Here is a 15,698-nt window from a genome sequence, read left to right on the forward strand (position 1 = left end):
CCAGGTTGCAATGAGCCGAGATCGTGTGACTGCACTCCAGCCTGGCGACAGAGCAAGACTCCATCTCAAAAAAAAAAAAAAAGAAAAAGAAAAGATACAAAAATACAAAAGAAGTAGGAAAAAAATGCTAAGGTCCAGGCACAGTGGCTCATGCCTGTAATCCCAGCACTTCAGGAGGCTGAAGTGGGCAGATGGCTCGAGCTCAGGAGTTCAAGACCAGCCTGGTCAACATGGTGAAACTCCATCTCTACAAAGAAGACAAAAATCAGCCAGGCTTGGTGGTGAGTGCCTGGAGTCCCAGTTACTCAAGAGACTGAGGTGGGAGGATTGCTTGAGCCCAGATGTCAAAGTTGCAGTGAGCCAAGAAGGTGCCACTGCACTTCAGCTTGGTTGACAGAGTGAGACCCTGTCTCAAAAAAACAAACCAAAAAAGAGAGAGAGAGAGAAGTTAAGAACCTGAATATTCTAAGAAAGAGGATCTGAGAGTAGAAATTCAGCTGAACCCATATTTTCACAGGAAGTGAGCCAAGAAGGGGAAAAAATAACCTCCAGTAGCTGATACTGTTATCAAGGGCAGGAGTTGTGTTACCGATTTTTCAGGATCACGCACTCCATAGCACTTGCTGACCTAATCAATGAAAATTTGTTCACATAAATCGTAACCACCAGAACCACTGGGCTCTTCTCTAATGTGGATTCCATTCTTTACTACTTCAAGAATGCTTGTCAGATCCTTCTGAAACGCCTTGAGCCCATCATTAAGAAACATCCGAAAGGTACATGGGAAGACTGGGTAAGTGTTCCACTCCCTTTGTTACTACAAACGAGAAAACAATGTAAACCAGTACTGAGACAGCACCACAGCAGTGCACAGCTATCACACACAGAGATAGTTCCTCTGAGTGTCACAGTGATAGAGCATGACCCCTGTTTCTTCCCCAGTTGAGTGGATTTCTGCAAACAGGCAGGATCTCTAAAGGTTGAGAAGGCTACTCCAGGATGTATACCAGGTGTGTATGGAGAAAGCACACAGGAAACAGCAGTCACTGGAAGGAGAAATAGAAGTGTATGAAGAATACACTCTGCTTAAGTAAGAAATAAGAGGAAAAGAATGAGCCTTCCTAAGCCACACACACACACGTGTGAGCATGATGTTTTGGGTAAGTTAAGAGGAAAACTAAAAGGCCTATTTGCTGTTGAATATGGCTCAAAGGAGATGACTAACTTAATCCAACTTTACAATATCCTATGACTTTTTTCATTAGAACAATTACTTCACATTTACACACACGCTTACTATAAAGTTCTAACATTTAGAAATGAAGTCCAAATACCTTGTGCACTGAGCCCCTATCTCATGGATGTGCAGCAGGATTCTATTTTATGTTTGTTCAACCCAGACTTCTAAACTCAATCAGAAGGAAATTGTCAGTGTGCCAGTTAAGGAAAAATAATATGATGATAAGTTCTATTATTGGTAGCAAAGCACCAGCAACGATTATGAGATGTCAATTTTAGATTGGACATTTCTGTTTTCACCTAGTAGATGGTATATTTGTTTTGCTTTAACTAAATATGCCCATTCTGCAGATAGAAGCTGCATTTGAACAAAGAATCAGTCTCTCAGCCACTGGATACTTCAGGAAAACATCACAATAATATCTTGACATAGCTGAGAAAATACGAGGTAACTCAATCACTGTTGATGGCTGTTGTGATACTTTGGTTCTTGTCTTCTTAGTTTAAAAGAATTTAAACAAGAGACACAGCAAAGCAAAAACAACAACAACAACAACAAAAAGAGACACACAGCAAAAGATGTGCAGCACAGAGTAATTTATTGCAAAAAAAAGAATATTTTGAAAATGAGGTGCAGAGTAGACAGTAAACCCTGAGAGAGAATTCAGGGCAGGCTGTCTGTAAGGTGAGACAGCAAAAACTGGTATTGCGGATGCTCCCTTTATGGGAGTCTTACATGATTATTCATAAAGAGGTGGGAAGAGATGTTACTAGTAAGCACGTTCTGAGTGGCCTTGTGAGTGCACATGTGTAGCTGTACATGCGTGTTCATACATCACATGTCTCATTAGTATCTTAAATCTCCACCCAGAGGTGTGTTTTTCACTATTAAAATAATTTGATTTTACCTGAGGACAGACATGCTCTCTACAACGGAAATTCCCTACCGAAGATAGCTTTGCTTGAATGAGTGTGATTACGATGGAAATGCTGAGGCTTTCGTGTTGATTGTGCCGTCACTACAGTGCTGGTGCTGCGCCCAGAGAACATGATCACTTTCTTGACTACCTATGCTGCCTCAACTCTGGGCCGCAGGTCCCTCATTTGTAAAATACATTTTTATTATGTGATTACTGAGGTCCCTTCTAGGCCCAAAATTCTATGATTTCACATAGGCCTTTCAGTTATGTCCAAAAAAAAAAATTAAACAATAAAACACCCTTATTGGGGAAAAAAAAATTAGATGCTTGACTTACGACAACTAATCATTATAATCATTATTTACTATTTATTTAATCATTATTTACAATATCTAATCATTATTTACTATTCTTTATTGTGAGTAGTAAAAATATATTATCATTAGAAATGACTTGCATCTCAATTTAACAAATCTCCCTCCCTTTACCATAAAACCTGTCTATTTGGAAGCTCCTTACTAGACAACGGAGAATGGGTGGATGATAATCACCAGTCATTGTCAAATTCAAAAAGCATGTGACATTAGTTTTACAGTCTAATGAAAGAAATCACCAAACAATAGACACACACACACACACACACACACACACAGAGAGAACAGTAAAGCAAATCCTCATGAAGAATGAGGAAATAAGGAGATAACAGCCCAGCCTAGAGCCTTGTACATAATGAGTTCTAAATTCCTAAGTTCAGTTACCCAAGAAGAGAGCAAACCAGCCCTCTATCTGAATACAGCTTCTATTATAAATTAATGCATTGAATTACCAATCATTTTTTACCAACCCTTAATTACCATCAGCTCCCTGTGAGTTTGGTTAGCACTATCCATGGGGTCCCTTTGGGAACAGTGGTCCCAGAGGGACCACTGATAAAATTCATCTGAGGTTCTCAGTGGGCAGGCAGGCTAAAGCTCAAATCCTTTGTGGTCAAGATACAGGCACACTGTGAGGTCCGGTCCCAAACAATCTATTGGCTCCTCCCTCTTTTTGACATCCTAACTGTGGCACAAGGAATGTCCTCTTTAAGTGAGTTTAAAAGGCAATTGAAATGAATATAAATCAAATGAAATGCTATACTTACCTGGCAGGGGAGATACCATGATTCCAAAGGTGGTTTTCCTAGAGTGAGGCTTATCTTACCTATTTTACTCCAGAAATGCTGACCCCTGTGACTTCTCCAAATGTAGGAAACTCAACTGCATAATTTATGGTAGTGGGAGACTGTATTTGTACCCTCCCTGGGAAAAAAAATGAAACACCACCATAAAACTTTGGTAACTTTTAAAATAAATCAACATTGTTTCTCCCCCACTCAGGCTAAAAGGCTTTATTTCTTCCCTCAGGGGCTACGAGGCCTTCATGGACTGGGAGAAGGGGTCGGGGGACCCATTTCTTTACTATGTCTACGGAGCTGCCTGTTCTGAGGTTGAAATTGACTGCCTGACAGGTGCTCACAAGGTAAGTCAAGTCTAACTTTCCTCTTGGCAAATCAAAACAACAACAAAAGTGTGTTGTATAGGTAAATAGCCCAATTCCATTATGTAATTCTCTTATAACAAGAACAAGATTCTTTCAATTCCATGGGAGGGTCCAGAGATCTAGCCTTATCCTGAATTTCCACTTAAAAAGACAATCTAGTAGTCAAAAATGAATTGCTGATGACAGTCTAAAATGTATTAAATTTTTTATTTCATTTAGACAACAAAATCACTTTCCAAGATTTCTCCCAAAAAAAAGCTTCTATTTATAAAGACACATTTTCTAATCTGAAGGAATAACTAACTTAGTAAATAGTCTTGAGCAAACATTTTGAAAGCACATAGCAATGTGCTGTTTCTCCAAAGTCAATTATCCAAAAAGTAGTACTGAAACAGATTTTGGGGGAAGAAAGGTATTAAAATAATTGTTATAATTTCTATTTAATTGAACAGCCAAGAAACCACCCATTGGAGACTGGGAATCATACTTAACCCAAAATTAACAACTTGCATTATAAAGGATGCAATTTTACCCAAGGGCCTTGGTATAAATCCCTAAAGATATGAAACTTATGAGGATCTTCCAGAATTTATAATGCTAGAAAAGTCAAAATTTGGTCTTTTCTGTGCCTTTCAGTTTACATTTACAGTTTAAGGTTCAATAATTTCAGTATCACTTTGATCCCTTAAAATAGTTTATTTCTTAAAGAGGCAAAACTTCTTTTAACTAAAGAGAAATCAGAGAAATTTAGTGACAGGCCTGTTGCGGCTGGCCATTTGTGGTTGGTGAACTAAATCATCCATCAACTCAGTGTTAGTGCACAGCCATCTCTTTCCACTGCCCAGCACTTACAGTGCAAAACACACCAGGTTTCAAGGTAAAAGTAAACTGAAGGCCCTCTCTGAGGTGTGTCCAATCTCCCTCCCTATCCAGGTTGAGGATAGATGAAGGCTGGTCCCAATGCCCAGAGTAGGTTTTCCAAGAGGCCGAGGTTTGAGTCAAAAGAGAATTGCCAAGTCCAAAGGGCTAGATAGAAAGTAGGAGCCCAGGTACTGAGCTCAGAGAACGATGATCTTGTCAGAACAAGCACCGGGAAATGGGGGCAGAAGGGAAGCCCTGAGACACTCCGGAGATAGGCCACAGGCACTTAGGGGCTTTTAGTGGCTCCTTAATAACCTGCAGGCCCATGCCCAGTGTCAAAACAAGGGCCAGATTCATGTGATGCTTCTCAGAGAAGGAAGTAGATTAGCAAATCAAAGGTGCTCTCAACATTTGCCATGAATACCTTCCAAGATCTTGCAAATCCACAAACTCATACATTCCAGTATGGCTCTAGGATTTTCACAGTAAAATGGCAATAGTACCACCTGCCACAGATTATCATGAGGACTACATGAGCTCATAAATTATATTCCAACAACAGATTCAGATTGAGAATCAGATGAACAATGAGGCACAACAATTATTTACCAAGTGACTCACTCAGACACACTAGCATGTCATAGACTTTGGAGTCACTTAAGATGAGTCAAAACCATGAATGTACAAGATCTTCCAGGGTCATAGACAGTCCTGGCACTCAATTTGAAGAGTTCAGCAGGCATCTTAGCAGCTCTAATGTTGACAGGGTTCAATGCAGTGTTAATTAGCCAGCAGGAGTTCTGGAAAAACTGGAGACCGTTTGAGTATACCTGAAAATGATACATTTAATTCAAGTTTTTTGGCGAGGTAATTTTTATTTTGGGCAGAAAATCAGAACGCACATCATCATGGATGCATGTTGCAGCCTAAATCCAGCCATTGATATTGGGCAGGTAGGTGCTGGCCCACCTGGGCGGATGCCCCTTCCTGGGAGTCATTTCAGGATAGGTAAAGGCCTTCTAAAAATGACACAATGTCACAAAGCTTGAAATTGTCCCCCTCCAGATTGAAGTTTCCTTTATTCAAGGAATGGGGCTTTATACCACTGAAGAACTGAAATATTCCCCAGAAGGTGTCCTGTACTCTCAGAGCCCAGGTGAGTACAAAATTCCAACCATCACTGATGTCCCACAGGAGTTCAATGTCTCCTTGCTGCCCTCGTCACAAACCCCACTAACCATCTATTCATCTAAGGTAAGCACCCAAACCTACCACTGCACGGTGTCATGGATCGGGTAGCACACGGCAAATGAAAGCAGGTGGACAAAATAGTAAGTCAATGTTAACTGTTATCAAGAACAAATCACTATAGACTGCTAGAATTTGGAGATGAATCACCCATTGCAATCGTGGGCCGAGGATTTTAATAATTTCCTCTTTCACTGGAAACTCTAAAACTCACCAAAAAGCTTTGACTTCTTAATAGAATAACACTTTTACTTAAGACCCTGAAGACTACAATATTAAACAGGATTGGAGGCACAATGCGACTGAAATCCTAGCAGTGGCAGCATGGACAGAACCCTAGGCTGAGGTCGCAGAAGACCTGGGTTCCTGCCACAGCCCTATCCCCTCCCTGTGGTCTTAGGCAAATCACTCACCTCTGAGGGGCTCAGGGTCCTCACCATACCCAGAAATGCATCTAGAACAGTGGTTCTCAATTGGGGGTGGGGGGAGTCGGGAAGGTGATTTTGTACAAGGCAGCCCCCAACCCCACTACAGAGAATTATCTGGCTCAAAATGTTAATAGCATCAGAAAGCAAAGACATCAACCCTTAATAATTGCTAAAGTAATGAAACTGCAAATTAAAATAAAGATCATTATTTGTTTGCCTTGCTCTATGCAGATTACGTGAAAAACACCCTCAGAGTAAAAACTTCATCTAGGTTTGAGATGTATTGTTAAAGTTTCTTGACTCCTCTTAAGACTTTAAAATCTTTCCTGGCCATGGTGCTGCACACCTATAGCTCCAGCTACTTAGGAGGCTGAAGCAGGGGATTGCTTGAGCCCAGGAATTTAAGACCAGCCTGGGTAATCAATAAATAAGATCTTTTGGGAGATGTCTTGCTAGTACCCATCCTCCAAAAAAAAAAAATATCCAACTACATCTGTAGAAATTTCATCATGTCCAGACTGGATCCCACTGTCAGCCCAGGAATGCCGGGAAATTCCTCTAGACCTATGGTGATGAGGTCAGGGCAAACCTGAAAGGAAGGACCATCAATAGGGCCTTTGGATTCTCACTGGACTGGAAATCACTCTAAGGGGAAAAGGCAAAAGGGGGCTAAGAGCCCACAGAGAGCAGCTTTTAAGCCACCAAGAGTAACACAGGGCAGAAAGGACCCTTGAGTCCTTGTAGTTGCAGACAGCCACTCACAAGCCGACACTCAGGAAAATCATGGGTTTGCAGGTCCCACATGGAGGGTACTATGTAAAAACAACAGAGAGCTACCAGGTACCGGGAGCTGTGCTAGGTGCTTTTGCGTTTCCTGATCCTCGCAACACCCTATAAAGTTGGCATCACTGCCCACACTTCACTGACAAAGGAACAGAGGAGATTATCTCACTTAGCCAGAGAAACACGGGGAGTAAGGGACAGGATTCAGACTCAGTCTCACTAACTCAAGGGTCGCAAATTGGTGGTCTACTGGCTAAATCTACCCTGAAGATGTACTTTTCTTTGGCCTACACAGTGTTTTTACAAGTCAGGGAATTTTACATTAAAATACAGATATCTAAATTCTCTTGAAAAAATGGATGATCTGGTAATTTTGGCTGCATTCTTGGAAAGGCAACAACTAACTACAACCAAAGAACAGCTGCCCCTTATAGATAGGACATGGGGGTGCTCTTCCTCACCTTACTTTCCACTGCTCCTTACTGTCCTTCATCTGCCTGCATCACTCATTGACAATACCTGCCTGTTCCTTGCAGATGATGGGTTTACCTTTCATCTGGTATCAAAGTCTACTCTTTCTTCTAGAGTACCCTGCCTATCCTAACCCTGGAGTTAAAAAAGGCATTTTTCTCTCTGCTGATAAAGCTGGCTAGTTCAATCCATTGAATGTGTTTTACTAAATAGGGTACTTTCCCATTACCACACAAAGACACTCATACACACAGACATACACACATACATACCTTTCCTAGGGAACAAAATTTAACCCAGACGGGATTCAAGATCTGGGAAACTCAGATTATGCTGGGACTTTTTTCTTTTTCTATGTTTTGTTTTTGGTTTTGTTTTTGTTTTTTTTGAGATGTAATCTTGCTCTGTCGCCCAACTGGAGTGCAATGGCATGATCTCGGCTCACTGCAACCTCCGACTTCCAGGTTCAAGCAATTCTTCTGCCTCAGCCTCTCAAATAGCTAGGACTACAGGCACGCGCCACCAGGCCCAGCTAATTTTTGTATTTTTAGTAGAGATGGGGTTTCGCCATGTTGGGCAGGATGGTCTTGATCTCTTGACCTCATGATCCATCAACCTCGGCCTCCCAAAGTGCTAGGATTACAGGCATGAGCCACCGAGCCCGGCCTATGCTGGGATTTTTAAGACTACTCAAGCTTCTGATTCAGTCAGTAGGTCAGCCAACAAACATTTATTGAGAAGATTTTGTGTACAAAACACTGTGCAGGGGTTGGGGATACAATGGTGAACAAGACCTGGCCCCTACCCTCTAGAAACTTGTAGTGTAGTATAGAAGTTTCTTAAACCAATGTGCCTTCTTACAGGGCCTTGGGGAGTCTGGGATGTTCCTGGGGTCATCTGTGTTCTTTGCCATTGCTGACGCTGTGGCCACAGTGCGAAGAGAAAGAGACATAGCTGAGGACTTCACGGTGCAGAGACCAGCAATGCCAGAACGGATTCGAATGGCCTGTGCAGATCAATTCACAGAAATGGTAGGGAATTGTTTATTTTCCTAAAAGATGATTTGTCTATTTCCTGCTTCTTAGACCTCTTGGGTAAATGTATAACCTAATCTGTGTCTAGCTAATCAAATTATGAAATGAAAAAAGCAAATCACACAAATACACCTTGTATACATGTAGTAATTTTAACTTTTAAAAAAGTATTTCCCAAGCGTTAATTTGATCATCTTAGCAACCCTGATGTAGGATAATTTATTAATATCTTTCTGCAGCCAGGCGCGGTGGCTCATGCAAGTAATCCCAGCACTTTGGGAGGCCGAGGTGGGCGGATCACGAGGTCAGGAGATCGAGACCATCTGGCTAACTCGGTGAAACCCCCTCTCTACTAAAAATGCAAAAAATTAGCCAGGCGTGGTGGCATGCGCCTGTAGTCCCAGCTACTCAGGAGGCTGAGGCAGGAGAATCTCTTGAACCCAGGAGGCAGAGGTTGCAGTGAGCCAAGATCATGCCACTGCACTCCAGCCTGACGAAGAGTGAGACTCCATCTCAAAAAAACAAAAATAAAAATAAAAAGAGTATATATATATATATATGTAATGCTGCAAAAACTAATAGCTAAATGGAAAGCAACTGACTGATTTCTCCAAACAGTGGTTAAGTATTCCCTCCCTCTATCCTACCAACTCCATCCTGCCCTTCAACAAAAACAAACACACACACACAGAAATCCATGTGTCATATAGCCATATTTGATAATGTCACTTTCTGTGTTCCCTACACAGAGAGTATACACAGACTGCCTGTCATTTAGAAGTAGGGTGATCCCATTGCGAGCTACTGCCTTTCTCCTTCATTCTGTTTCATACCAATGCCTCCCAGCCCGGGAGAGGGAGGACTAGGGGGTTATCCATGTGGATACACACATGGCAAATCCCACCTGCTGAAGGTTACAGATAAGCAACTTTCCAGAGGTCATTGAGCCTCGCCTTTGCCAATGTCCTAAGCACCCTAATTTAAGTAATACCAGGTAGCATTACCTGACTGAGCACCACGCTGAACATTTTATGCACATTAGTCATTACTGCAACTCTGTCAGGTAACTACTGGTATTTTCTTCATTTTACTATTGAGGAAATAGGTGCAATAACTTTCCCAAGATCACACACTCTGGAGGCTAAGATTCAAACCCAGGCTAAGCATTTGGGGGCTAAGATTCAAACCCAGGCTGCCTGGCTTCACTATAATATATGGCCTCTCAGAGAGAAAAGAGTTGATTCTCTACTTCTTAAAAGGAAATTTCTATTTCCAAATCTATATTAAAAGAAGCCCAAATACTTAACTGACCTCTATAGCCAACCATAGAGTGAAAAGATCTTATAGAAATATTGCTTAAAAGGAAGTGTCATAATTATTAATTTCCTTCCCGTACATAACCTCTTCCTATTTCCATCTTCGAATCTAACTCAACAATATTTCTTATACTCCAATAATACCAGTCACCCTGTAATTTCCCTCCAAGTCTTCTCCCAGTCTATGGATCTGACCCTCATCTCATTCCATTGTCTACAGCAACGATTACAATTACCTGCCTCTGGCCAGATGCCTTCCTCAGATGGGCAGGGCTGGGAAACCAGCACCCTCTACCCACTCCAGGAACTCCTCTGTGTGGATCTTGGCCTAAAGATCAGTCATCTGCCCGTTCCTGACTCTGCTAGTGACATGGTCACTGTGGAATGGTGTCGTCTCATACCCCAAAAGCATAAGCACTTCTGACCTTTAAAAAATGTTCTCATTCACATTTTGCAATAATAAATACCCTTTTCTGGAATGGGGCAGATTAAGAAAACTAAAAACACAGCAAACAAAAATATACTTCTAATCTTCCTTTCTTGCCTGAGGTTAATGTTTTCAGTCTTCCAATGGCCTGGCTCCTAGAAAGTGAATTCCTTCATGTCTAAGATTTCAGGCTGTTTTGAATAGTCCAGTTGTCTGGCAAAGTAGCTATGTCACATACAATGGTAAGAAGTGAAACACTTTGATTTCATTTACCATTTGGGACTTAGCTTCTTAGCTACCTGGTCCATATGATGAAACCATATTTTCTCTCAAGTCTGATGGTTCCTTGATAAAACTAACGTATCTTTGCAGATATAAATCATCTACTAATTTGTGCCCATCAATCAAATGCTCAATGTTAGAATAATCTAGCATTTTCTAAAATACTTGTAGATACATGGTTTATAAATATCACTTCATGTTATAACCTATGTTTGCTATTTTAGACCTCCTTTTAATAACATACATTGCATTTTGTCTTTGTAAAAGTAACACATGCCCATTATGGAAAAATCAGAAAATACTGAAAAGTATAAGGTGAAGTTAAAATCAGCCATAATCCCACCAACCAGAACTAACTATAACCATGTTTTGGAGTGTGAGTGTGTGTGTGTGTGTGTGTACACTTTTTTTTTTTTTTTTTTTTTTGGAGACGGAGTCTCGCTCTGTCACCCAGGCTGGAGTGCAGTGGCGCAATCTCGGCTCACTGCAAGCTCCGCCTCCTGGGTTCACGCCATTCTCCTGCCTCAGCCTCTCGGAGTAGCTGGGACTACAGGCACCCGCCACCACACCCGGCTAATTTTTTTGTATTTTTAGTAGAGACGGGGTTTCACCGTGGTCTCAATCTCCTGACCTCGTGATCCGCCCGCCTCGGCCTCCCAAAGTGCTGGGATTACAAGCGTGAGCCACCGCGCCCGGCCGTGTGTACACTTTTAACCATGCTTTAATTTATATATATGTACAATATATCTTATTTGTAAACTCATTTAATAAAATCAGGATATCCCTGACATAAGTCTTTGAAAAGATTTGAACAGTATAATTGGGAATGACTCTGCTGAGCCTCAGTCACAGAAAAATCTGGATTGGGAATTTCATGGGAAAAGCATCCCATGAAGCATCACTCAAAAAATACTTGCTTAAACACAAAAGGAAAATACCTGGCCAAACTCATTTATCCTACAACTCTTAATCTTTGTCTATAGCTACTGGAATAAATTTGAGGAGTGAGGGAAGGACAGAATGTTTAACTTTTCAATAATAAGTCCCTTGTTATTAAGGCTACTTAGACCATATGGAGAATGATCATTTATGCTTTTTTTTTTCTTTTGGAGACAGGGTCTTGCTCTGTTGCCCAGGCTGGAGTGCAGTGTTGCAATCTCAGCTCACTGCACCCTCTACCTCCCAGGTTCAAATGATTCTCCTGCCTCAGCCTCCCGAGTAGCTAGGATTACAGGTGTGTACCACCATGCCCAGCTAATTTTGGTATTTTTAGTAGAGATGGGGCTTCACCACGTTGGCCAGGCTGGCCTCAAACTCCTGGCCTCAGATGATCCGCCCACCTCAGCCTTCCACAGTGCTGGGATTACAGGCATGAGCCACCATGCCTGGCCATAATCATTTATCCTTCATACTTATCGTGACCTACAATATTCCTAACCATTGCACTGACCTCACATGTATTTGAAACAGTGAAAAGAAAGCCCTCTCCAAATACTTGAGAAGACTTCAGTTAATTTGTTCGAGCCTCCAGACCCTGTCTCCTCAACTGTTCACCAACAGAGAGAAGGGGCTGGTTAGAGGCCAGCCTTGATTGGGACCTCCCAAGGAGTGCAGAGAGGAGGAAGTCCTGAGTCTTGGTTTAACAGAGGCCAAGAAACACACAAAATTTAGATTCTTCTACTATTACCTGTTGCAGGAAATGGCAATACTCCTCTATCCATATAGCAACATAAACAAGAAACCCAGGAGCCATCCTGGCATTTCTCTCCCTCATACTCAGTAGTTAGTCCTTCATCACGTCCTGTTCATTTTCACCCCCAACAATTTCTTCACCCAGTCCATTTTCTCCATCCTTAACCACTGTATTATTCATTCATCCCACAAACAGATGTTGAGCATCTAATGTGTGCCAGGTATTGTTCTGCAGAACAATTCGGGGGTACAGTAGTGAATGAAACAGAGACCGCCACCTTGGTGGAGTTTAGTTTCTGGTGACCCTGAAGCTACCTACCATCTCTCCATCCTAGATCAAAGCTGCCTCCTGGCTGATCTCCCTACACCCCCTGCAGCCAGAAGCTTGTGGTGTGGCAAAGCAGACCATGCCACACCAGCATACACATTGGCAAAAAACTTCCCTTTGCTCATAGGAGACAGAAAACTTCTTAACTTGCCTTCCTGAGCCTACAAACCTTCAGAGTCCAGCATGGCCAACCTCACCCACCTCTCCAGCCACCGATGACCTCACCCAGCCACACTTGCCTTCTTCTGTCATTCCTCATGTTAAGGACAGAGATACTCACTCCTGCTTTAGGGCCTCTGCCATGCTCTTCCTTCTCCTTGGAACCATCTTCTTCTGTTCAACTTGTTAACTCCTACTCAGCTTTAATCAAATTCAACAAATTCATTTGATCCCTTCCTTTCTGCATAGTTTGAGGTCCCAGAAATATAAGGTCCCTGCTCTCAAGGCATTTATAGTCTAACAAGGAAGGAAGACAGTGACTGTGAATTATAAGTGCTTGGCTGACCCTGGGGTATACTAATACATCTCACAGAATATAACCTTTCTGACTTAGCCTCGCTGTTTTCTTGAAGTCAGAGGGGTCATAGATGGGATCCCACTTTGGTTACTCATCATGCAATTGTTCATTCATCTAACATATTTATTGAGCACCTTTCATGTGCCAGGCACTGCTGGGGAACTAAAAAAATAGTGGTGAGCAAGGCAATCTCTGCCAGCATAGAGCTTACATTCTGTGGGGAAAGCCAGACAGTAAGCGAGTAAACAAACGCACAATATAATTGCAAGCAGTATTGAATACTGTGAAGGAAAATTGAAGAGAAGGGAGCTAGAATGTGATGGAGAGATTATTTGATTATAGTTTCTTGGGGAAGTTCCCTCTGAGAGTGTTCACATTTGAGCCAAAGCCTGAATGAAGCAAGAGACCAAGTATAAAGCTGGCAATGATACAGTCCAGGCCAAGAACAGCTCATGCAAAGGCCCTGCGGCAGCTTCAGAAGAATCAAAGCCGCTTGGGACTAAGCAGCCCTCAAAAGTGGCCCTTCCGTGTCTGATTTGCCCTCTGGTAGAAAAGTGTCTGATTTGCCCCTCTGGTAGAAAAGTGTCTGATTTGCCTCTCTGGTAGAAAAATCTTACAATTGTTGTTCTCTGTGGCTGAGAGATAAAATAGAATTTGTGGCCACACCATGTATTTTCACAACAACGAGTGAAACCTGGATAGTCCTTCTTCCAATCAGCAATTTTCCTAGTCTTTATCATACACTTTATCACACTTCAGACCTACTTCTTTAGATCTTTAGTGACCATAATTCATTCATTCCCTTAGAAGCCACAGCAGGCCTCCTGAAGTTCTTATAGCCTGGCTGCTCACACAGACCAATTTCTAAAGCATCTTGGAACAAATCTGACCCCATATCAGAATTTACTCTTTTTTTTTTTTGAGACAGAGTCTCTCTCTGTTGCCCAGGCTGGAGTGCAGTGGTGCAATCTCGGCTCACTGCAACCTCCGCCTCCAGGATTCAAGCGATTCTCCTGCGTCAGCCTCCTGAGTAGCTGGGATCACAGGTGCACGCCACCACACCCAGCTAATCTTTGTATTTTTAGTAGAGACAGGGTTTCACCATGTTGGTCACGTCTCAAACTCTTGACTTCGTGATCCACCTGCCTCGGCTTTCCAAAGTGCTGAGATTACAGGCATGAACCACCGTGCCAGCCAGAATTTACATTTTTAATACATTTGATCAAATTACAACATGGTTTTTAATTGAAATATATAATGATTCACACTGGTACACAATGCTGTACTATGCAAATGTATATATAGAAAGAGAGAAAGAATAAGAAACATAAATATTAACAGTCTTTGTATTGGGCCTTTGAATGCCCTTGTCAAAACACAATTTGTTCTAATGAATAAGAAGTTCAGGGAGTGAGAATGTCTGTGTACTAGAGCATGAGTATTGAAAAGTTCAAGACCTCCTCTTTTAATAACCTCCTTATAGCCATAAGGTAAATAACAGCCTGACTAGATCTATTTCTTAAACAGAAATAATGGTAAAACACTCAGTACTTTTCCCTCAGAATTAAATAAAATAATGCATGTAAAAATACTGTGTAAATATGAGTCATTCTGTAAATATTAGCGTTAAGGTCATCACCAAAAACCCATAAACTGTTAATGACCTGCTTCAAAATATGCCTCTCCCAACAGGCTTGAAAAGTGTTTCTACATTAAATCAAGTTGACCTGCTGAGGCCAGAATAAACAACAACTCTTCTAACTAGCAGCCTCATTTTCATGGGTAAATTAGCTTCAAAAAAAGGCAGGCATTGGTAAGAAGCCTAAGGCATGTTTATTACCAAAAAAATCATACTGTATGAATGAGCATTTACTATGTCAAAAGGTTTTTTTTTTTTTAACGTGTTTGGGTTTGTTTAACCTTAATCACAACCTAATGCTGGCTGCCATTTTTGCATGGCTCTTTCTCAGGTGGTTAATTTCTGGTGAGGACAGTGTTGCCGGTGATGGTTTCTCCTCTGAGCCCAGCAGGGCAGTCCGGCTCAACTAGGCGTGGCCACAAACATCATCTCTATGTAATTTCCTTTTTGGTGATGGGAGAAAGAAAAATATGTATTTCCTGGAAAATGTGTTTTGTACAGTCATCTTAAATTCCGCAAGGGGAAAAAAAGTAAACGTCCTTTAAAGATATACATATTTAACACTTTCAAATGAGGACTTCTCCTTAGAAACAGTGATTTCATTTAAAAAAAAAATCTTTAGGATTCAGAGACATGAAGGGTTCCATACCCTCAAAAATTAGAAAAATACTGCCTTGGAGAATGTGGAATAGGCAGACTTTTTTAAAAAATCATGTTATCTTAATATCACCAGCAGCAAAACGTATTTATTGAGTAATCACCAAATGTGGTCTATGTGGGCTGCCATAGTGGGAGGCCACGTAGAGCCAATTAACCGCTTCAGTTTCCACCTCCTGGAAGTTAAAATCAGACACCTCAGCTTGGAAACAGGTTTATAAGCAGGTTTCAGCTTACCCCACTTCTGAAGGGGCAGCCTGGAACACGCTGACTCATAAGAAATCCTTGCAATCATAACAAATGGCTCATGTCCTGCG

At 41.6% G+C, this 15,698-nt stretch overlaps 1 protein-coding gene and 1 non-coding gene across 2 annotated transcripts in view; both read left to right on the forward strand.

Moving 5' to 3' along the window:
- The window catches only part of LOC129488252 (aldehyde oxidase 2-like), an 80,308-nt gene that overhangs the window by 58,379 nt on the left and 6,231 nt on the right, over nucleotides 1–15,698 (forward strand). Inside the window, 6 exon segments of the mRNA XM_063644892.1 lie at nucleotides 719–793; nucleotides 1,591–1,639; nucleotides 3,559–3,677; nucleotides 5,447–5,512; nucleotides 5,625–5,813; nucleotides 8,353–8,520. Of these exon segments, the coding sequence (XP_063500962.1) occupies nucleotides 719–793; nucleotides 1,591–1,639; nucleotides 3,559–3,677; nucleotides 5,447–5,512; nucleotides 5,625–5,813; nucleotides 8,353–8,520 (666 nt within the window).
- Nucleotides 3,293–3,459, forward strand: LOC129489033 (U1 spliceosomal RNA). The gene has a single exon (XR_008659857.1). It is a non-coding gene; the product is annotated as a U1 spliceosomal RNA (small nuclear RNA).

Source organism: Symphalangus syndactylus, chromosome 8 (genome assembly GCF_028878055.3).
Source record: "Symphalangus syndactylus isolate Jambi chromosome 8, NHGRI_mSymSyn1-v2.1_pri, whole genome shotgun sequence".
NCBI classification, from domain to species: Eukaryota; Metazoa; Chordata; class Mammalia; order Primates; family Hylobatidae; genus Symphalangus; species Symphalangus syndactylus.